Consider the following 21,615-nt stretch of genomic DNA (forward strand, 5'->3'; position numbering starts at 1 on the left):
TATGCTGTGTAAAAGCGCATTATAACCAAGAATACACTTGAAATTGGAATAGGTCTTATGGTGCCATCGAAAAGTGATACATTATAAAGCATTATAAACACAGATGTGATTACAGCTGATGGGCACCTTTGCCACCAAAGAACTCATGCTTCATCGTTTTAACTCATGCACTCTCCAAGTAAAATGTACAATATTTTTGTTTATACCAGCGGAGTTGATAGGAGACCTGATAACCCACTGCAAGAAAAACTGGATAGGGATTTAGTGGTCCACCACAATCAAAGGTCTATAGACAAGAGTCAACAGAAGAGGGCCTTCAATGCCAAGGACAAGATAGCGACTGAACAACTGCAAATCTCTGGGTATCAGTACTGAGGCCAGCAACAGCAAACGTGTAAAGGTAGAAAAAGAGAATACAATTCATAAAAGATTGTAGATATATAGGATAGTTGCAGTCATCAGTTCACTACAAAACTTTAATAGCGTAGTAAACTAGCACCACCCGCTGGCGGCAAAAATGTTTTGCCTGCGACTTATACATCCAATATCACATTTAGTTTGGTTTATCAGGCTGAAAAAATCTTAAATTGAACACAACTGAGAAATGCAACTTTCCCATTCAATCTATTTGGGTGGAATGGATGATTCACTTCCTCGACTCTCTCTGTCTTTGGCCCTTGGGGTGTCCCAGACAACGGCCTGCAGCTGACCTCAGCAGAGTTCAACACGTACCTCAAACCTGAGGGCATCAGTCACATCTGCACAGCACTACTCAAGCTAATGGGCGGGGTTTGAACGCTTTCACCACTATTTAGTGACTGACAAACAGACATAGAGCACACTTGGTCCAGGGCTGAACCTTTCCACAGGCCCTTAATCACACTGCTCCATGACGTGGCACACCCAACACTCTCCGACAGGTGTGGGGAACCTACGTATGGCTCGAGGGCCATTGAGGGGGTTGTATCTGGCCCCCAACATAATTTTCAATGTTGTGTAAGTGTCACATGAAATATGATGTGTTTTGTACAGAAATGTCAGCGATTACATTTGCAGTTACATTGTCAGGGGACCGAGGAAAGAAGGGTCTGTAATAAAGGAGGCTGCCTTCAATGTAGGCCTAAAGTGGAGAAGGAAATCCTGGTTTGTGTTCATAGTGCGGCCCTTGGAGGATTTTATCAAATTTAAAGTGGCCCCTCGAATGAAAACGGTTTCCCACCCCTGCTCTATGACAGTGCTCTCTCCAGCGCTCCTCATGCTTGGCCGTGAGCTTTGCCTCCCGTGGACAGGCTGATTGCTGGAGTGCCCCTGAGGCCACCACCCGGGGGTCAAGGCCTCCGTCACTCACCAGCAGAGGCAGATGAAGTAGACGTTTGACCACTCAGCACACACAAAGGCCCCTGACATCAAGGCCACATAGAGGGTCACGGTCTGCAGGACCCACAGAGGCAACAAACTAGCCACATATTGGTCCAACCCTCTCAAAGTTGACATCTTCCTACCAATGAAATCCCTTTACAAGATATTAATATGAAAAAAATGAACTTGAGTACCCCCAATATGTGGGGCCCTGGTGACTCAGACCCACTCCCCCTATTTTGAGATCACTACCAACCCCTTGCTGAAGGTTATTCTTCCACTTCTTAGTCGACTTCTCAGATAGCCTTTGAACAGAGCCCAGGCACACCCAGTGGCGGTTTTAGGAAATCTGAGGCCCTGGGAAAAGAACAATTTTGAGGCCCCCCATAATAATTGATGATGTATAAATGGAAAAACAAATAGGCCTATCATAATGCAACGACGAGGCCGCTGAATGGATGAGGCCCTGGGCATTCCCCGACATTGCTTAATGCAAAAACCGCCTATGGGCACACCTGTCAAACCCGTCACCAGAAACAGGTGCCTGCCCAGTGCCTATCCCATCCTGGGTATTTGCGGGACTTAAGTCAACATTGGTGTTTCAAATACTGAGGGGTGGGGTTGTCATATGTGTGTCCATCTAAGTGTCCAGTACAATGTCATTGTGCTGAGAGCATGTGTTAATCCATGATCTGACTGTTTCTCTTGTTTGGTTTGAGGGTTGTAGAAGAGGAAACAGTAGGCCTATGAGTTCGTGTCATCACCTCTCATGCCCAGTGTGTGTTTCCTTTCACAAAGAGCCTACTTTCACAAACATAATACAAAGTAATTGGTGTTATGACAACTACAATGTGAAGAACAACACAGTTGCCTTAAAGCATCAGTGTAGCCTATATCACTGTTGTCCGAGGTCTATAGGCCTATCGTAGGCCTGCAACATTTTTATTTCTACAGAAGATCTGTAGGCCTACTAGGGCAAAGACTTTACTGATGTGGAACTGAACAAAAAGGCATTGAATTCAAAAGAATCACATCAGATATGTCTACAGCAGTGATTCTCAAAGTGTGGTCCGGGGACCACTAGTGGTCCGCGACAGAGCTCAGGTGGTCCGCGAGGGGATTTCTACTTTTCCAAGATAAGATAGCAGTAGGCTATATTTGTAACATTTTCACGTTTTCAACTCAATAACAAACAGGCTTATAATATGAATAAAAAGTAAGTGATCTGCATAAAAATTAGCAGTGTCAAATTAGCATCCATCAACTGCCAATTCAGTTGACAGGTGGTCCCCAATAATTTTTTGGAGGGACAAAGTGGTCCTCGGTCTGAAAAAGTTTGAGAAGCACTGCTCTACAGTATGCCGCCTACTGAACTAATGACAAAAAAAAAAAAATCTTAAGTGTGGTGCAAATGTCAGACATATTTTCATGATGCGCCTGGATTCCCAAGCGCGTGCTGTCCAGGAGCCTACAAAAGAACAATTTAAATGTACGCTATACAATATGTTTCTCATTACTCACTACTATTGCACTGTGAAAAGACATGACAGAAATCGAAAAAGGTATATTCGGCGGCGTCCAAATTAAGTTATGTATGAAAATTGTGTAAACTGCGTATTATGCGTGCCACCGATTGGATAACGGGGAAGATCCGGGTACCCAGCTGTAAGAGCCTATCAGCCAAAAGGCACCAATATGGCGGAGGTAAGAGGGAAAGCTGGGAAGGGATGTCAGATTAAAAATCATATAATTAAATGTTTGTAGCCGATAAATTCAAATGTAATGATTGATTTTGGTCAATCGAAGTATTGTCTTTAATATTAAGCGCAATACATAGGAAATTGTGCCACGTAGACCTAAAAATGGTTCAATGAAAAAATAGAAATCCAGCCGGACTAGGCCTTTGCGTCCGAGCGTCTATGTTGCTAGCAAGTTTGTATGCTAACGGGCTGCAGGAAAAAATCGTCAAGCTTATGCGAAATGCATCATTAGATTGCACAGTATTGCGGACGCTGAAATACCTGTGAACGAAAAGATAAACGTTTCATCGTAAGTTTTGTTGTGCATCATCGCGCGCCGTCCAACTGGCACGCTGGAGCTGCAAAATGAAGATTGTTTATGTTTTTTGCCTTGGCTGTGCTTGGCCAGATTAGCTAGCGGGTTAGCCAAGGCAGTCAGTCTTTGCAATCAGTGGTACTAACAAGCGACCCGATTTTATTTTTAATCGCACTGGTTTTGTTAAAAGTTGTTCGATGACCATGAACATAGAAACGAGTCGATATGAGTTCATTAATATGCAGTAGAAAATGTTGTCATGTAATTCTTGTCTACTTTGTGCATTGGATACTTGTACGGCTTATTTCCTCATATTGTGCCTCCCTTGTTTCAAATAGGCTATGTTTAGGCTCTTCATTGTTGCGTTTTACCCGTAGCGTTAAACTAAGATAGAAGTTGGTTAATGTACCCAATTTGTCTTTACAGGCTTCCCTCGGGAGTTCGAGCCCAGGTAAGAAATTGTCTTTGATCTTGGGCGCGCAGGTCCATTTTCTCAGGAGCACACGCCAGTTTTTTCACGGGTCATTGAAACCCATATCATACAGAGTACAGACTGGATGTTATTGATGACTAACGTTAATACCTTCGCTTTCACAGTTGGTTCTTTGTCTTCAGAAGACCATGACTTTGACCCAACAGCAGACATGCTAGTTCACGACTATGATGATGAGCGGACGCTGGAGGAGGAGGAGACGATAGAGGGCGAGAGGAACTTTGGCGCTGAAATAGAAGATTTGGAAAAGGTAAGAAACTGGGAAACACGGATGCGTTTCACAGATGTCACAACAGCTGTATAGAAAGTGTAGTGCGATTTGCACAAGGTTGGTATATTTATAGTCAGTAGTTTTATAGTAATTGTACATTATGTTTGTGTGTGCACTTTATAGGGAAGCTTTGAATCTCATTAAGCTTGTATGATGACAAAGACTTGATATATTCTTTCTATTTTACTTTATTTGCACATGTGAAACAACATTTTCTTTCTTTCTTTTTTTCTTTCTTTCTTTCTTTCTTTCTTTCTTTCTTTTATTATTATGAATGTCACCAGGAGGGCAACATGCCCCTGGAGGAGCTGTTGGCAATGTATCGCTATGACCCATCCGTCAGCACAGCTGCTGGGTCCAGCAGTATGGACAGCTCATCAGGGGAGCTTACAGACGAGCTACCAGACATGACACTAGATAAGGTGAGCCATTTACTTCTGATATCATGATATGTAATTCTGCTATATCTTTTGTAGTATGTGGCATGTTGCAGGGTTTTTAAAAAAATATATTATTATTGTTGTTTTTAAGATGTTTTCAGGGTGGCAGTGTGTTTGTGTCCCAACACTGAATGCTGCAAAAAATATAGGTTTTTTGATGTTTGCATTGTTTTTGTATCCAAAACACTGTCTTCACTGTAAGGATGCAATCTTTTGCAGTAGTGCTGTTGTTATACTGCAGTACAACAGTAATGTCTTTGCTGTCAGTCTTGAAAATATGTAGGCCATCTAACCTACCTATCTTGCTATGAACTTGATTGATTTCACTGTTTGTTGACAATCATGTAATGACCGTTTTTAATTTGTAGGAGGAAATCGCTAAAGACCTGCTATCAGGGGACTATGAAGAAGAGACTCAGTCATCTGCTGATGATCTCACCCCTTCAGTCACCTCCCACGAAACTGCAGATTTCTTCCCCAGAACACTCAGATGTAAGTAGTGCTTGGAAGTTAATAACACTAATACATAAATGCCACTAAATAGAGAAAATATTCATAGTAGGCTGCATTGGTGGGGTTAGTGGAAATTTTGATGCCTTTGCCATAAATGTACAGTCAAGACTCAAGATTATTTTTATTAGCCCTGAGGGAATTTTGTCTTGGACATACATAGCTGCCGCACACAACACATGACGGCGGAAAAAAAAGAAAACGGCATAAAGTGCCATCATAGAGATGCGTAAAGTGTATCTATTCTATTCTAAGTCTATTTGATATACATGCACTTCTACTATATTTTGCACCTTCCATTCATTCATTCATTCATTCATTCATTCATTACATGTGACGCGGAAATGTCTCTCTGTGTATGACGAATAAGCATCCTTGAATCCTAATCTGTTTTGTTTGCCTTTGCTTAGCTAACGCTACGTATGATGGAGAAAGGGAGTCTGAGGGAGAGGAAGAGGGTGCAAACCCAGAGGAGTCGAGAAAGGTGTGTTTGGTATCTGTTATCGCGCACTCCTCACACTGGCTCAGTTATCATTGAGAAGCCTGCTCATCTATTCATTTGTTGATGTGTTTATTTTACCAAAATTGGGCTGTTTTTTTCCCCCAGGAGATAATGGTGGGGCCAGAGCACCAAGCAGAGGTACCCACAGGCCTCTGCAGTTACGGTGATGATGAGAAAGGTATGTTTCTGCGTCAAACAAGTCATCAAAGGTTTTCTATATGAGAGCCTATTTTTTTCCCGTATTATTATTTATTTTCTTCTCTTCCTCTATTGTGAAGCACTTAAGCACAGTCCATCAGTTTGTATATGTGGTATAGAAACAAATTGACATTGACATCATCAGTATGATTTTTTGGCGGAAAGAGATGCATGTCAAATTTGTGTTTTGTGCTATTAATATGCATTGTAAATGTGTTTTTCTTCAGCATATGAGGAAGAGGACCAGTTACTGTGGAGTCCTGGATTGATATCGGAGAGTAAAGTGAAAGAGTTCTTGTGGAAGGCTTTGTCACGGACTACAGACCAGAAATCGGACAGTGATGGCTATAAAGAACATGTACGCGATAATGAGCAGGTATGTCTTGAACAATTGGAACCATTTTAAGCTAGATTTATCTCAAGATTATCTTCCACACACCGCGCTCTTCCGTCTTGATGGTGCGTCTCTGAAGTAATCTAGTAGTAGAAAATGGATCGCACTCAATGTTTCTTCTTTCTTGTTGTTTTTCTTTTTATTTAAACATAGCAGGGACTGACATGACAGACGTTTCGGCTGCACAGAGCCTTCTTCAGTGTCACCAGCTAGATTTATCTGAAAAGGGTTGCACCATGGACCTGTCTTTTAATTCATGCACAGTAAAAATAGTAATACTGTGAGGCTCTAATATGTGTTTTCACTGTGAAATTTGCAATGTAGTTAGAGACTGATCCTGTCGTTAGTTAAAAGGTTTTGTAGCCTTTTTTATATTGCCTATTCATCTATATGTTCCATTTTTGTTTCAGGTTTTGTACGAACTTGTGAAATGTAACTACAATACCCATGAAGCCTTGGAACGATACAGCAGAAATGTGAAATCTTCAAAAGGTATATTATAAGCTTTATGTTATACCATCTACAACTATTAGGAAAAAATCCTTAGTTTTGCAGAAGTAATCGTCTATTATATTTCTGGAATTGTATGTATTAATTCATGTTTTGTCTCGTACAGAAGAGTCACCTCCCTGGTCTGAAGATGAATGCCGGAACTTTGAGCATGCCCTTCAGATATATGACAAGAACTTCCACCTCATTCAAAAACACAAGGCATGTTTAATTCCACTGTTTGAAATCACAGCGTTTAATAATGTTTTGCCTTAAATTAAAAAAAAGGAAATGCAAACAGGAATAAAATTAAATCAAATCAAATCAATAAATAAAAACTCATTGGATGTTCCCTCCTGCAGGTGACGACAAGGACGGTAGCAGAATGTGTAGCATTCTACTACATGTGGAAGAAATCGGAGCGCTTTGATTACTTCGTACAACAAAACCGATTTGGAAAGAAGAAATACAGCAGTTACCCTGGAGTCACGTGAGTAGTAACCCCTCAGTGGCATTTACATCTCTGCACGTGTTGTCAGAATGTCACGATCATCCTCTTCACCCATTGTCACCACCTGTTAGTAAGTGTACATGCTCAGAAGAATGAGAAGATCTTTCGTGGAAAAAAGCAGAGAGAATGTTGCCAACCTTGCTTTAAAATCTAGACAATACACTGAATACTTCTTTTGAAGCAGTTTCTAGTATTTGAAGCAAGGACGCATCAGTGCTTGAAAGGCTCTTTTGTTCATATACTGTGTATTTCTTTATAGTACTATTGCGTGCTGACCTTGTTTGAAAAGGCTACATGTTCCACTTATACAGTCCACATAGTGCATCGATGTCGTCTCATCTGTAAGGAAAGCTTATTCTCCTCTCCTCTCCTCTCCTCTCCTCTCCTCTGCTCTGCTCTGCTCTCCTCTCTTCTCCTCTCCTCCCCTCTCCTCTCCTCTCCTCTGCTCTGCTCTCCTCTCCTCTCTTCTCCTCTCCTCTCCTCTCCTCTTCTCCTCTCCTCTCTTCACCTCTCCTCTCCTCTCCTCTCCTCTCCTCTCCTCTCCTCTCCTCTCCTCTCCTCTCCTCTCCTCTCCTCTGCTCTGCAGGGACCTGATGGACCGGCTGGTGGACGAGGCGGAGGGCATGGCGGACACCACGTCCTCCGTGTGCTCGGTGGGGGCCGGGGGGAGGCTGGAGCCCAGCGCAGAGCAGCAGCTGGGGCTCCTCAACTCCATCACGGCCAGCGACCTCACAGGTGAGACAAGACGCCTTCACTCTGGAGCAGTCTGGAGACCTTATCGAATGTCCTATTTGTCATTGTAATACTTTCCAATTTCTTTATTAGAGGATAGCCTCTTGAGATGAAATCTCGTTTTCGAGAGGGTCCTTGAAGTACAGACAAAACACATACACATATCCACACACACACTGAAGCTCGTCCAATACCACCAACCCCACATTTCCCATCTCTAGCAAAAAAAATGTACAAGATAATACCATGGATGAAAAGCAAGTGCAACATATTACAGGAGAGAACCAAAATAATACTAACAAGTACTGCGAAATTGAGCATTTCTTGTTGGGGCAACACATAATAAGACTACAAATTAAAAAGAAAAGAAAAGTATGTATGCAACTATGCTTTGGTCACATAATTTAGTGCAGTAATGGCAGCTGGGTAAAATCTGATTGCTTATGGAACAAATTCAGGAGTGTTTAGTGGTCTCAAAGGTTTTACCCAGATAGTTTCTGAGCATATTTGGCGTGATGATTTCTAGGTTTTGTAACTTTTCTTGACTACTCAATGCTTATGGAGTGTTACATGTGTTCATGGCTCATCAATGTTCTCACGGAAGCAGTGAAAATCAGACCACAGCGATTTCAGACAAAGAATAATGATTAAAACGCATCCGTAGGATGTAACTGTCCTCAGTATCATAAAGAAGTATAAAATGGATGGTCGTACACGTGACTTTGTGTCTTTAATGCCATCTTCTCCACCTCCCACCATAGCCCTTAGCAACAGTGTGGCCACTGTCTGCAACCAAAGCGACTCTGTGGGCTGCCTGGACTCCTACAACTTCCCTCCTCTGGAGAGCTTACACCGGACGGCAGCAATGAGCCACGAGGAGCCCCTGGACTTTGTCCCGAGTGCCGACGCGTCAGAGTGCCTGGGCCTGCTCGAGGGGGGCTTCTACCGCTCCGACCACCACCTGGGGCCCATGAGCGCGTGTGGTGGCGTTGGGGGGGCGAGGGGAGGCAACGCCGTCAAGGACTGCGAGCGCGCCCCCAAGCGCATGAAGATGACACTGGCCCCCGACGCGTTCATGGGGGACGTGTCCGTGGCCAGCCTGGGCATGGAGTTTGACGGCAGTCGGAGAGCGCACCGCATCACCGGCGCCAAGATGGCCGTCTCGGTCACAGACTTTGCCGGCCTGGCCACGGCGGCCGAGCCCAACGGGTTCATGGGCCCGCACGCACGGCACCATCACCAACACACGGCCCTGCAGTCAGAGTAACACTTAACACACATGCACACACATGCACACACACACACGCACACACATGCGCATTCGAACACACATTTGCGCGCACAAACACACACACACTTATTCACATTTGAACACCACATTGTATAAACCATGTACATAGACTCACTGAAAATGTTTCTAAAAAAAAGGAAAAGTTATAAATATATACATTTACCTTTTTGTTTCATTTTGTTATATAATATGACATCAGTGATGTCTTTTATTGTATAGAGCAAGAAAGAAGTCTTGATTTCTCAAGAGTTTATATAGCCATTTATTTTACCTGGCCTTAGATTCTTTGTATACTCCTTCATAATCCTTGTGAATGTTTTGGTGAGTCTTTATTCGTCCGTCAGACTTGGCTTCTCTCAGTCCGTCATTTGTCTATTCAAGCCAGAGATGCTGCCAGAAACTGCATTTTTTTCATTGTTTCATTTTGAAGCTATACCTAGACATGTCTGTGTTTACACCAACCTAGACTGACTAGGCTTTTTTGCTTATGTAGCATTTTTATTATGTGTCTTTATTTGATATGACATGCAGTAAGAGCCCAAGAGGCCAATACTACACAAGAGAGAAGAGAAGAGCACTTTTACCATTTGTTTGCTTATTGTTTTTAGTTTTTTGCATCATGTCTTTCTCTTTGGTTTCCTCGCCTGGGATGATTCACGCATGCAACTTGGCTTGCTATTTTTGTCTGTCGTATTGTCTTTTTTTTTAACCAACACCACATAGTGGACCATAGATGGCTTTGTGATTTGGTAATGTGCAATGTTTTATGTCCAGATCAGTTCATATCTTCCCTGGCTGAGAACGTTGGGTGTGATCATGCTTTCTTTTAAAAAAGGTGTATTATACCATTGAGCTCTTCCTCGGGGTGGCACAAATGACTTTTTGTCGCACCTCTTAGATTAGTACCGTGTGCAACAGTTTGTTTAAACACTATTAGAAGAATTGATGCAAATACCACTGGGCACGTTTTGTGAGTGAAAAAAAAAACACTGGGGTTATTTTTGAGTCATGGTTGAAAAAATGTCACATTTACCTGCTTTTAGTGAACTAAGCAAGTGTGTTTTGTGCATTCAGAGGAAAAGTCTTTGTATCTTACCAGTAGAATTTTAATACAAAATGTGAAGAATGTTAAAACTTTTTGTACAAAGTCCATTCACAAAAGCATGCCAACGACTACATCATCTTGGCCACATTGGCTACCGTCAATATTTGTTCCTTTCTTCCCATATTTTACTTCTTACTTTTCTGTGGTGACAAAAAGATTCTGGGAGCAGTTGCCATCTTTGGCACCATGTGGGGTACTCCATAACAGTCCGGAGGGGTTCCGGATAGTGCATGTTGGAATGGTGAACGGCTCAAAGATTGTGAGACTTTTTGTCACTGGATCTTAAAAGTGGTCAGTATTATGCTGTTTTGTGTTTTTAAATGTGCCCGTTGTCTGTATTCAGTATTATTGAGTGGGGGAAATGTGTTTCTGTTTAGGATTGCTAGGCAGTGTTGGTTTGAAAAGAAATTGTGTGGGAGGTAACCGTGGATTTTTATTTTTTTAAATTTGTTTTTATTTTTAATGTATCGCATTTGTCTATGCAGACATTGATTACTTAATTTCAGAGGATGAAGGTACATGTTGCATGTCAAGCATTCTCTTTTTAAAGCCATATAGTACTTCTGTGAACCATTTATGGACACATATCCATCATCCATCATGTCACATGATTCATTTTCATCACGATCCAGCTTGGAAATAATTCTGTGACGAACAATGGTAGACACCCTGAGCTTGTACATTCACGTGTACGTCATTAAGGGAATTGCTGATGCAAAAGCTTCCAATTACTGTTAAGGTCCTGAGGCAATAATTTGTAGATAATGTATAGACGTCTCATATGCTACATTTTTGTCTGTTTACAGGTTTAAGATTTGTATGTTTTTCATTTTTTGTTTCGTATCTTTAATCAAGACTCATCTAAACCATGCATGCAACCACTCTTTCTTTGTGAACCACTATTTTTTTTTCTCTCTCTGCAATTCTGTAAAAAGTGTTAATATATTGTTCAATATGGCACATGCTTTTGAATCAGAATAACACAAGATAATTTCACCTTTTAAAAAAAAACAGCTAATTGATGTCTGTTGTGACGGATAACCTAATGCTGAAATTGGTATGATGTGGTTGTGGGCAGGTTAGAGTTGCCCGTCACTGGGTTGTTGACTGGGGATGAGAGGTTGTCATGAATGCAAGGCAAGTGGTGATGGGCCTTTTTTTAAAATACATTTGGACAGACGCAGTATTAACCAAATTATTATCTAAAGTCTTTCCTTGCTTAATGTTCAAATAAGGCTTTAATCTTACTGTATTTTGGCATGTGTCATTTCTTTGTACTGCATGATAAGTAATTTTTTTTTATTTTTTTACCTTGGGCTGTTTCTTGCCTAAAGCTCTCACTAGTAAATGTTGATCCTTTGGAAGGCAGCTAAATTCTCACTGTCTTTTAATTAAGGAAAAAAGAGAAAACGTGCAACATGATACGCCATCATAGCCTGTGAACAATTATTTTAGGTACAGCCAGACAAATGTTACCCTTAGATGAACAACAGCAGTTTTGTGGAATGAGTAATGTCAATCATTCAGTGATTTGGATCTGAACGTTTGAAATTCAGATAGATTTGGACGCGTGCAAAACATAGTGTATCTAGGTAGTATTTCCCTATTCTATACCCGTGTTTGTCATTTTCATTTTTTTTCACCACCCCACACGTAGAGGTACTGGAACAGTATTTTAATGGATGTGGTCGACAGAGAGGCTTCCGAAGCCGTATGCTGAGTTGTGGTTTAATGGCCAAGTTGAAGCTGTGCAATGTCTCATCCTACTCATGGTTCATAACTTTTTGAAGAAAAAAAAAGATGGGTTTGAATTGTATTGGAATGTAAAAGCTTTCAGCAACCCTTTGATCTTGTACATTTTGATATTTCAGTGAAATGTTTTGTAGTTTTGTTAGTGAGTAGGCACTAAATTTTCAATTTTCATTTGAAATGGAGATTGAGTAAACAATTTAGAGGAAAAATGAGAAAAATGAAAAATATATCTGTGAATAATACCAACAAATACTTTAAATGTATATTCAGAAATATAGACAATCAGTACATTTAATATTTGAACTATTTGAATGGAAATCTTTATTGTTTATATAATGTGTACATAACTTTTTTCCCCTTTTGGTTAGCATTATTTTGTATTTTCTGTTGTACTTTAATACTTGGTGTATATATCCAGAAATAAAAATCTGGAAATTGTCTCGATTGTGCATATCATTTCTTGAATCTTGGAAGACTTAGATATAGGTTCATCCAAGTAATGCTGACAAGTACAACCCCACCAAAAAGATACATTTAATTAAAAAAAAAAACTACATTAACTGAGTTAACCGACTCTCTGGGCGTTAATTCAATTTCAACCTTTACCAATCTGACACTCAGACCTCAACCACTGATGAAAGACAGGCTTGAGAGCACATAATAAAGTTTGTGTTATTCACATCGAACATGAGCAGCCAAAGCAATCAAATTGTGATGAACAAAATGTAAGTTTAGATGTATCACCACCACCACATTAATCCTGGGAAAACTGACTTTTTGACAGAACTAGAGTATGCTCTGTACGGGACGCAGTCCAACATGCCCAAATATAGATCACAAAGCATGTCACACTGGTGGCCCAGTGTCTGGGCACAGTCATGAAGGTTAGTACACAGATAAATACTTCATATTGTAGGGACACTAAATTTCTATACATCAGAAATTTGCAAGTGCCAACCCAAATAAACATGTCAAGACACTAAAATCATATTAAATACTTTTAATAGTAGTGAAGACCGCCTGTATCCCACTGTGTCCAACGTCACTCCACAGAAGCAGCAGGACTGTTCACTGTACAGACTAGACGTCTTGCCTGTCTGTGAAATATGATGGTGTGTGGACTGACTGGCATTGTCGAGATCAACTGGGAGGGAGTAATGATTACGGTAGCATTAAGTGCAATTTCAAACGAAAGCAGCTTTGGACTGAGTGTGGTGATGCAAGATGTACTTATTGTGAGAGAAACTGGACACTTCCCAGAGCTTGTTTTCTCAAGTAGGACTGTCACCAGTACACTTTTCAAGACACTCAACCTCCTCTTGGGTTAAGATTTCCGGTGCAAGAACACAGTCCATGAACCAACAATTCAAAATCATCCAGTAAAATATCTACATCTTTAAAAATATCTTTATGTACATTTTTCACAAAATAAAAATTAAATTAAATGTTCTTTTGTATGTATTTGGTAAGATGAAACATGGCAGCAAAGTCCTCATCGTGTGGAGGAGTAAATTAGGCAATAACTGAAGAACGGAGGAAAAAAAAAAAAAAAGAACAAATAAGGACTCTGGTAGATATTGCTGATAGTTGCAGTCACTCTGGTCCGCCACGCTGTGAAGACAAAAAAAAAATAGTAGGCTACATAAGATTAGTTAGAACACAGAAAAATGCAGGAGACTACAGGACAGCCATAGGGCAGCCACAGCTCAGTGCACATAACTCTTAAATTGCAAAATGATATTGTTGTATTAATTGATTCACATGAAAATAGTCTAGCAGTTCTGCTTATAAATACAGAAAAAGCACATGCTATTCTGAGCTCCAACGAAAAATAAATAAATAAAGACTTTTAGTTCAGGAACATCAAATATATTATGGCTGTGTTTTAGCAAACCACACATAGGGTACATTCAATTAGCCAAACTCCTCTCCTTGACTTGTGGACTCGCAAGCACTGATGCTCCGCCTTGATGGTGAAAACAATTAAGTTTTACCCATTCAACATCCCGATTGCAAATGAGAAAATGACCTTTGAATTGCGAGATATTGAATTCAACTTCTTTCATCAGTGACGTCTTGTGCCGTTATCACGAGGCCACAAGCACAAGGGAGGACGGGAGTGTGGATAATGGGATGTACCCATAGCCGAGAGTTCCGTCTTACATGGAGTGCATTACAATATGCGACCTTGCCTCCTCCACTTGCCTCCTCCACTCGCTTCTCGTCATGATGACATCACTGACAACAGCATTATATTTCGATATCTTGCAAAAGCTCAATTGTAGTCTTTTTCTCGTTTGCAATTGTTATGGTGAATGAAAAACAGTCCCTCAAAAGTTGTTGTGGCTAGGCTGACAGCTGGGAAACTTTATCGTTTTCTCCACGGAGGAGGGGCCAGGAGGCGGGGCGAGGAGACAAGCGCAAGTGGAGGAGGCAAGGTCACATATTAAGACGCACTCACAGACTTCACAATGCTGCATTACTCATCATTGCACCAAAGAACAGGCTGCTTTTATGGCACAGTGCGCCCTAGTGGCCAAGTACTTAGCAGAGAGTACTTTGTGAACAGGGGAAATAATGACAGAATAGGAAGAGGTGATCATGATTTACACTTAATAATTCACATAACTGAAGTAGTATTCTATACTCCTTTTTATCATATATTTAACAATCTATTCTTATTTAGTACCCCTGTCACTTTATGTGACACCATGTCTCTTTGATAGGATGCACTAGGTCACTTTTGGTATTGTCCATATGTTCATTGTGGGTTGCTTGTATGTTACATGTGTCCTATGTCCTGAATGCAAATCAAATCTACCCTTGGGTACCAATAAAGTAATCTAATCTAATCAACACATCTAAAATCAGACCATACAACTAACCTGAATGAATTCCATCTCTTCGTCTGCAAGCACCCTCCGGCGATACCTCTGTGGTAAATCTCTAACGGTAGCGATAGTGTCTGGGACTCCGGGTAGCCGGCTGACCGGTCCGGGTGGCGGTCTCGGCGGTGGTAGGACTGGTGGCGGTGGCGATGCTGCCATGCTGGGAGAAGCTGCTGCTGCGGTGGGAGGACTGGCTAGTACCATTTTCAGAGCTTCTGCTACTGTGAGACAGGAGACAGGCATACGTCAGATATAAAGTTTTATGATTTTGCCAACTCCAGTGTTTGTCATACAAAATCAAAATCAGTCAATCAAGGTGGGTGGTGGTGGTGGGGCGGAGAGGTAAGCACCTCTTTTAGACATGAAACTAATAGACGTGACCATTGGAAAGCCCATGTTGTGAAGTTTCACATGCTTTGAAATACACCATCAAATAACTTTCCAGCTAAAATAATGTTGCATACCAGGTCAGAGAACACCAAGGATTATGAAAAAAAAGGTGGAAATGGTAATGTAATTAGAGTGGCATGGCCTCTTTAAAACAAAATAATAAAACCCCAGAAAAATGGCATTAACTGGGAATGCTGGGGAAAATCAACTTTAATCACGTCTGTTTTACAGAGACACTTGGCCCATGTTAATTCAAGCCACTGTTTACACAAGAGATGAGTTCTGAGTGTTCACAGTCAAGGTTAATCAACTGCAAAAACAGTCAAACACAAGATATATTACATTATTCGCTGGACAACTGTAGAAACAAAGATGAATGTCCGCACACTGCTCCCGTGTTGCTTTTTTATTTTTTTCAAGTGAGCGCTTTCGAGCTAGTCGCTCTTCATCAGACTTGAATTAAGATAGACACACGTCATACTTAAAGGTAAAATGGATCACATGATACATCAGTCAAGTTCCGATTGGATGGTACACCAGATACAGTATATCACGAAAGTGAATACCCCCCTCACAGTTTTGCAGATTTTTGAGTATATCTTTTCATAGGAAAGCATTACAGAAATTTCACTTTGACACAATGATTAGTGGCCTTTTATCAACATATTTAACTGCTTAAATTTCTTGTTCACTCAGAAAAAAACTAAATACAGCCATTAATGTTTGAACATGTACTCACAAAAGTGAGTACACCCCAGATTAAAATCCGGTAGAGAAGGGGCTGTGTTGGCTCGAATCGTCTCGAAATGAAAAGGGATGACAAGGGAGGTCATCAGTGTGCGTTTCAACCTTTCTTTGCATTGAACTTTTACATTTTGAGTCTGCATCGGGCTTAAATAGATTGGTGTGAGATTTGAATGCAATCCTATGGAGAATATCAGGATCTGCTTCAGTAGTCACAGTGCATGTTGACATGCATGTTTCTTTTAGGTGTATTTCAGATTACCAAGTACATCTGGGATGTACTGACTGTATTTTGTTTTTTTTCTGAGTGAACAAGAAATTTAAGCAGTTAAATATGTTTTTAAAAGGTCACTAATCATTGTGTCAAAGTTAAGTTTCTGTAATGCTTTCCTATAAAAAGATATACTCAAAAATCTGCAAAAACTGTGAGGGGTGTATTCACTTTCGTGATATACTGTACAAAGTGCTTCCCAAAGTATACAGAAATATTTACAAATACATTATACATCAGACATTATCAAATGTCCAAACATATTTACAAAATATTTACATAAACTTACAAGCATATACTTTCACATGAGGTGTCTATCCAATCACAAGGTTGATATTATCATCAAGGAGACTACAGTACAGCATTGTGTTAAAATCTTCATTACAGTCATTACACATTTCCAAAGGACAAACAGAAGAACAAAAGAACACAATACATTTAGAATATTCAGTTGTGTGTGTGTTATTTAGTTTAGTTTTTTGTACACACAACCGGCAATCACAGAGTCATTAGGCCTGTTACAGGAATGGTCTAATACAGGGGTCCGTTTCTCGATTATTGTTGTTGCTAACCATCTTAAGACCGTCTTAAGACATACCGTATTTTTCGGACTACAAGTCGCACTTTTTTTCATGGTTTGGCTGGACATGCGACATATACTCTGGTGCGACATATATATGTTTTTTTTTCTCCACCGGCGAGCACTATGTGCGCAACTAGGCCTATGTTGTGTTGCCTAATACCACTGATAGAAAAAATGTTACAACTTACCACAACAAAAAATAGCATTTACAATGACGACTGAATAGAAATATACCACCCAAAAGAAGTTAATATAGCCTACTGCTGAGTTCAAGCTGAAAGTAATTAAATATGCAGCCGAAAATGGCAATAGGGCAGCTGAACGAAAGTTTGGATGCAATGGGAAACTGTTTGGGGACTGGAGAAAAGCGGAGGAAATGTGCATGTTATGAAAAAAAAAGCTATCTGAAGATTCAAGGCCCACGTCTAGAAGAAGAGCTGAATACAGGACAAATGTGTTCTCGAACAACGCGCGCGCTGCGAGTCAACGGTCTTGTTACGGGCTCCATGACATTGCCAAAGAAATGAATAGGACTTTTTGCGGAAGTCTGGGACTGCAATGCAATCCCCTCTCGTGGATTTATTTGCGCTATGCAACGCAATCGCCTCTCTATCCGAGAACGAGCGTCTGTGTTATTAAAGACAGTCAGCCGACTTCCAGGTGAAAATCGGTCATTTCCGCGAGTTTCTGACAAACGAGCACAACGTGACACTACCATAGGCTACACAACATGGATGAAATCCCCCTCACCTTTGATACCGTCATGGGCTGAAGTCTCAGAAAAGGGGGTAAAGAAAGGCGTGCTGTGGAGACGAAACAAAGTTGCCTCGAATCCTCCCACGGTTCAAACACAAAACAATGCCGAAAATTGAATGTTGTTCTGACTACAGGGCAACATGGCGCGTTATCACTGTTTCTTCTTCTTTTTCTTTTTGTGGTTTTATGGGGGTTGGCAAACCATCTTAGTTGGTGCGTTACCACCACCTCTGAATGCGTTGCCACTGCTTCAGATGCTGGTTTATAAAACAATGCCGTCTTTGAGCAGCAGCTTACCATGCGCCAGCTATCACAACATAGATTCCATGGATAGAATAACCTTTCAAAAATGTGCGACGATTAGTCCGGTGCGACGTATATATGTTTTTTTCAATTTTAAAATGCATTTTTGGGCCGTTGCGACTTAAACTCCGGAGCGACATATAGTCAAAAAAATACGGTAACACCATTCTCTTGGATTTAGTGGTGAGCGTCGCTGTCAAGATGCAGTTGAGTCGCTCGTACGAAGGACTTTGCTAACGACGATAGCAAAGACGCTTCCGAGAAACGGACCCCTGAAGTCCTCATTCATGCCCCTTGGTGCTAGCCTGGTCCTGACCATCCCATAATACTACCATTTCATTTCGTATTTATGGTCTGGCATTTGTTTGCTCTGAAGCGATTGTAGAAAGCAGGAAGTTTGCACTCAGTTATAGTTTGAAATTATTGGACACCTCTCACCCAATCGCTGGCAGTTACTCAACAACAACATAGCGCAGACCAATGGCTCTGGCGCAGATGTGTACGTCATTGTCACGAGCGTTCTCCCCCTTTCGTCCCCACGTGGGGGGCGTATTCGATTATTGGCTGTTTTCTGGGGGGGCGTTGCAATCAAAATTCTACTGCTGCAAGCACTCCACAGAGAAGCACGGCCAGACTACAGTAGTGGAGCCAATCCTTTGGCGGAAGTACGTAGGATGGCTCGCGAGGCTACCTTGGTGCCATAGTGTCCATGGTGTAAATCCAGTACAGTTCCCGTTTGAGAAGTAAGTTGTCAATATTGCCACCCCTCTTGGACATTTTTACCATCTCAATTTCCATGTATTTTAGAGCAGACACATTATGTCGGGCCTCTTTAAAGTGGACTGCCACTGAACTTTTCATGTCCATGTTGCGTATGGCACATCTGTATTCAGCTATCCTAGTCTTAAGTGCCCTTGTGGTCTTGCCCACATGGGCATGTGAGCATATAAATCACATTTTTTGTAAGACACGATATAACTCCATTGATGTAATTTTTTTTCCAGTATGGGGGTGGTTAAAGGAATGTGTTTTACTGGTGAAGTTGCATTGTTGGCAGTTTCCACACTTATAGTTGCCTGCTTGGATGATACTTAGAAAGTGTGTGGGGGGAGGAGGCGGGGGTAAATCTGCCCTCACAAGCATATTCCGGAGGTTTGGTTGTCTCTTGTAGACCACACGCGGTGGTTTGTGGAAAACCTTTTTTAAGTTCGAGTCAATGATGTGCCAATGTCTTTTCACACTCTGGCAATTGGGGAATACTGTACACAACATGATATTCTGGATTCTGTTTTCTTTGTGTATTGAAGATCACATCGGATTCGAAGAGTCCCACATAGAGTGATGCAATATCATGTTGTGTACAGTATTCCCCAATTTCCCCAAGTTCTTTTGTTCTTCTGTTTGTCCTTTGGAAATGTGTAATGACTGTAATGAAGATCTTAACACAATGCTGTACTGTAGTCCCCTTGATGACAATATCAACCTTGTGATTGGACAGACATCTCATGTGTACTTGAATTTATGATGACCTTAGGGCCTGATGTGTTGTCAGGTACTCTGGATAGATCTCTCTGTACACCCTAGACTTTATGAGCTGACATTGATGTTTTTAAACTTGAAAGTATATGCTTGTAGGTTTATGTAAATATTTTGTATATATTTTGTAAATATGTTTGGACATTTGATAATGCCTGATGTATAATGTATTTGTAAATATTTCTGTATACTTTGGGAAGCACTTTGTATCTGGTGTACCATCCAATCGGAACTTGACTGATGTATCATGTGATCCATTTTACCCTTAAGTATGACGTGCATCTATCTTAATTCAAGTCTGATGAAGAGCGACTAGCTCGAAAGCGCTCACTTGAAAAAAATAAAAAAGCAACACGGGAGCAGTGTGCGGACATTCATCTTTGTTTCTACAGTGTTCTGGCCTTTTGTCATGCACCTGCGTCTTGGATGTCGCACCACTAACCTACTCACTGGACAACTGTCAATGGCCAACACTGAACAGAGTAAACATGCTCTCTTTGTCCTTCAAAGCCTTTCATTGCTGAAGTTGTAACTCACCGTTTGGTCTTGGCTGGCCTTTTCGATTGGGAAACTTTATTAAAGGCGCATGTGGTCTCACGGCCTGTAAACACAATTAGCACATGACAGACACATTGCTAGGGTTATTGCACATATGGAGACTCAGCAGACAACACCATTCAATTCATTAGTGTATTACACAGAATTGAGAGCATCATCTCATTGAAGCAGGCTAACATCTGCAGTATTCAACTATTTCTATTCTATACCATAGCTCTGTGAGTCATGTTTGCTTGTTATTCATGGCATCCTTGTAAGTCATGGTAATACGCTATCCATAAATAAATAAATATGTGCATAACTTGGCATTTGAGAAAGTCTGGAGGAAATGCATACATTATGGCTGTTTGTCCAAAAGGGCAAAGAGAAACCAAACCACTATGAGATCCTCACAGCAAATGTTGCCATGCCGCAGTAAATGAAACAGTAAAAGCATTTTGCAAATGATAAGTCTGCAAATTCAGCTGGTTAGCTGCAATAAACTAGCCATGGTATGACAAGGGCATTTAGACATTTTCAACGTTAGATTAAATACGCACCTAGCACAAAGTGATTGGTCATTTGAACAGCTTTACTAGAGACATCACACACATACAGAACTACAACATTTAGAATGATCACATTGGGCCTAATGTATCAATGTTTTTAAACATTTTCTCCAGCAGTTACCTGAACGACCCGTCCGGCGGCAGCCATCTTGCCACTAACTTTACCTCCCATGACGACCTCGTTATTCTCTTTCCGGGTTAGGAAATGTTGCCTGGCCACCTGCAGATGGAGCTGTTGCAACGAAGTTTAGAGGACAAATTCAGTTATCTGGATGCGGGGAGCTCTCTGACATGTATGGGTTATGGTATGGCAGCCTATGGATGCTGCGGAGGATGCGCTTAGTCAACAGATTGTGTTCTGCTGGGTTGCCCGGGCGGACAATTTCGAGTTTTATGTGAAGAAAACGTAAAACAACAAATAGGCTCTACCGGGGGTTGGCAAAGTGGAAATGGTATCGCTAACCCAATAGCAATACAGTAGTGTTAGCTTTAGATGGTGCGTATCCTTGAACAACCCCAAGATTAAACCCCGTACAAATACCATTGGTAGCTCTACCCCACCAGTGCTTTCAGACACAGAGGGTACCGTTGTGAACACACATAACAGACATTTCTAGCGAATTAATAATCGATAATAGCTACCTTTTACCCACTTCAAATGTCAGTTTTCCAATTAAATGTAACGTCTCCCCATAGCCCAATATCTATTCTCGACAACCATTCTACTTGCTATCTACTACGAGAAATTCGGCCTTTGTCAAATATATAGAATGAATAACGACATGTGAATGAAGGGAAATTGATTTACCGAAAAATATGTGACAGGGCAGCCTTTTTCTATAGCAAACACATGACGGTCACCGCCGATAGCACCACACCACCACCACCACTTCTGCCTTTATTCTGGAGATTATAAATAAGGCTGGGCTTTGACGT

General features: G+C 41.1%; 2 protein-coding genes across 5 annotated transcripts; one reads left to right on the top strand and one right to left on the bottom strand.

Annotated features, from left to right (window-relative positions):
• Positions 1-3,040: 3,040 nt before the first annotated feature.
• mier3b (mesoderm induction early response 1, family member 3 b) lies at positions 3,041-13,657 on the top strand. 3 transcript variants are annotated; one of them, XM_063194998.1, is made up of 13 exons: positions 3,041-3,063; positions 3,841-3,865; positions 4,012-4,157; positions 4,463-4,600; positions 4,987-5,110; positions 5,539-5,612; positions 5,736-5,808; positions 6,056-6,204; positions 6,633-6,714; positions 6,839-6,933; positions 7,074-7,201; positions 7,809-7,957; positions 8,716-13,657. In XM_063194998.1, exons 1-13 carry the CDS (start codon positions 3,055-3,057, stop codon positions 9,219-9,221), a joined length of 1,698 nt encoding a protein of 565 aa, XP_063051068.1. In that variant the 5' UTR covers positions 3,041-3,054; the 3' UTR covers positions 9,222-13,657. The 3 variants fall into 3 exon arrangements, with proteins under 3 accessions (XP_063051068.1, XP_063051069.1, XP_063051070.1); XM_063194999.1 differs by having other exon boundaries at positions 6,842-6,933; XM_063195000.1 differs by lacking the exon at positions 3,041-3,063 and adding an exon at positions 3,388-3,408.
• Positions 13,088-21,593, bottom strand: kgd4 (alpha-ketoglutarate dehydrogenase subunit 4). Of its 2 annotated transcripts, none has more exons than XM_063195008.1 (5): positions 21,488-21,593; positions 20,801-20,911; positions 20,111-20,174; positions 14,988-15,208; positions 13,088-13,713 (listed from the first exon to the last, which is right to left on the bottom strand). In XM_063195008.1, the coding sequence occupies exons 2-5, from the start codon at positions 20,849-20,851 to the stop codon at positions 13,696-13,698; spliced, it is 354 nt and encodes a 117-aa protein (XP_063051078.1). In that variant the 5' UTR covers positions 20,852-20,911; positions 21,488-21,593; the 3' UTR covers positions 13,088-13,695. The 2 variants fall into 2 exon arrangements, with proteins under 2 accessions (XP_063051078.1, XP_063051077.1); XM_063195007.1 differs by having other exon boundaries at positions 14,988-15,211; positions 21,488-21,591.
• Between the last annotated feature and the right edge of the window lie 22 nt (positions 21,594-21,615).

The sequence above is a fragment of the Engraulis encrasicolus genome, chromosome 3, assembly GCF_034702125.1.
Source record: "Engraulis encrasicolus isolate BLACKSEA-1 chromosome 3, IST_EnEncr_1.0, whole genome shotgun sequence".
Lineage (NCBI taxonomy): Eukaryota > Metazoa > Chordata > Actinopteri > Clupeiformes > Engraulidae > Engraulis > Engraulis encrasicolus.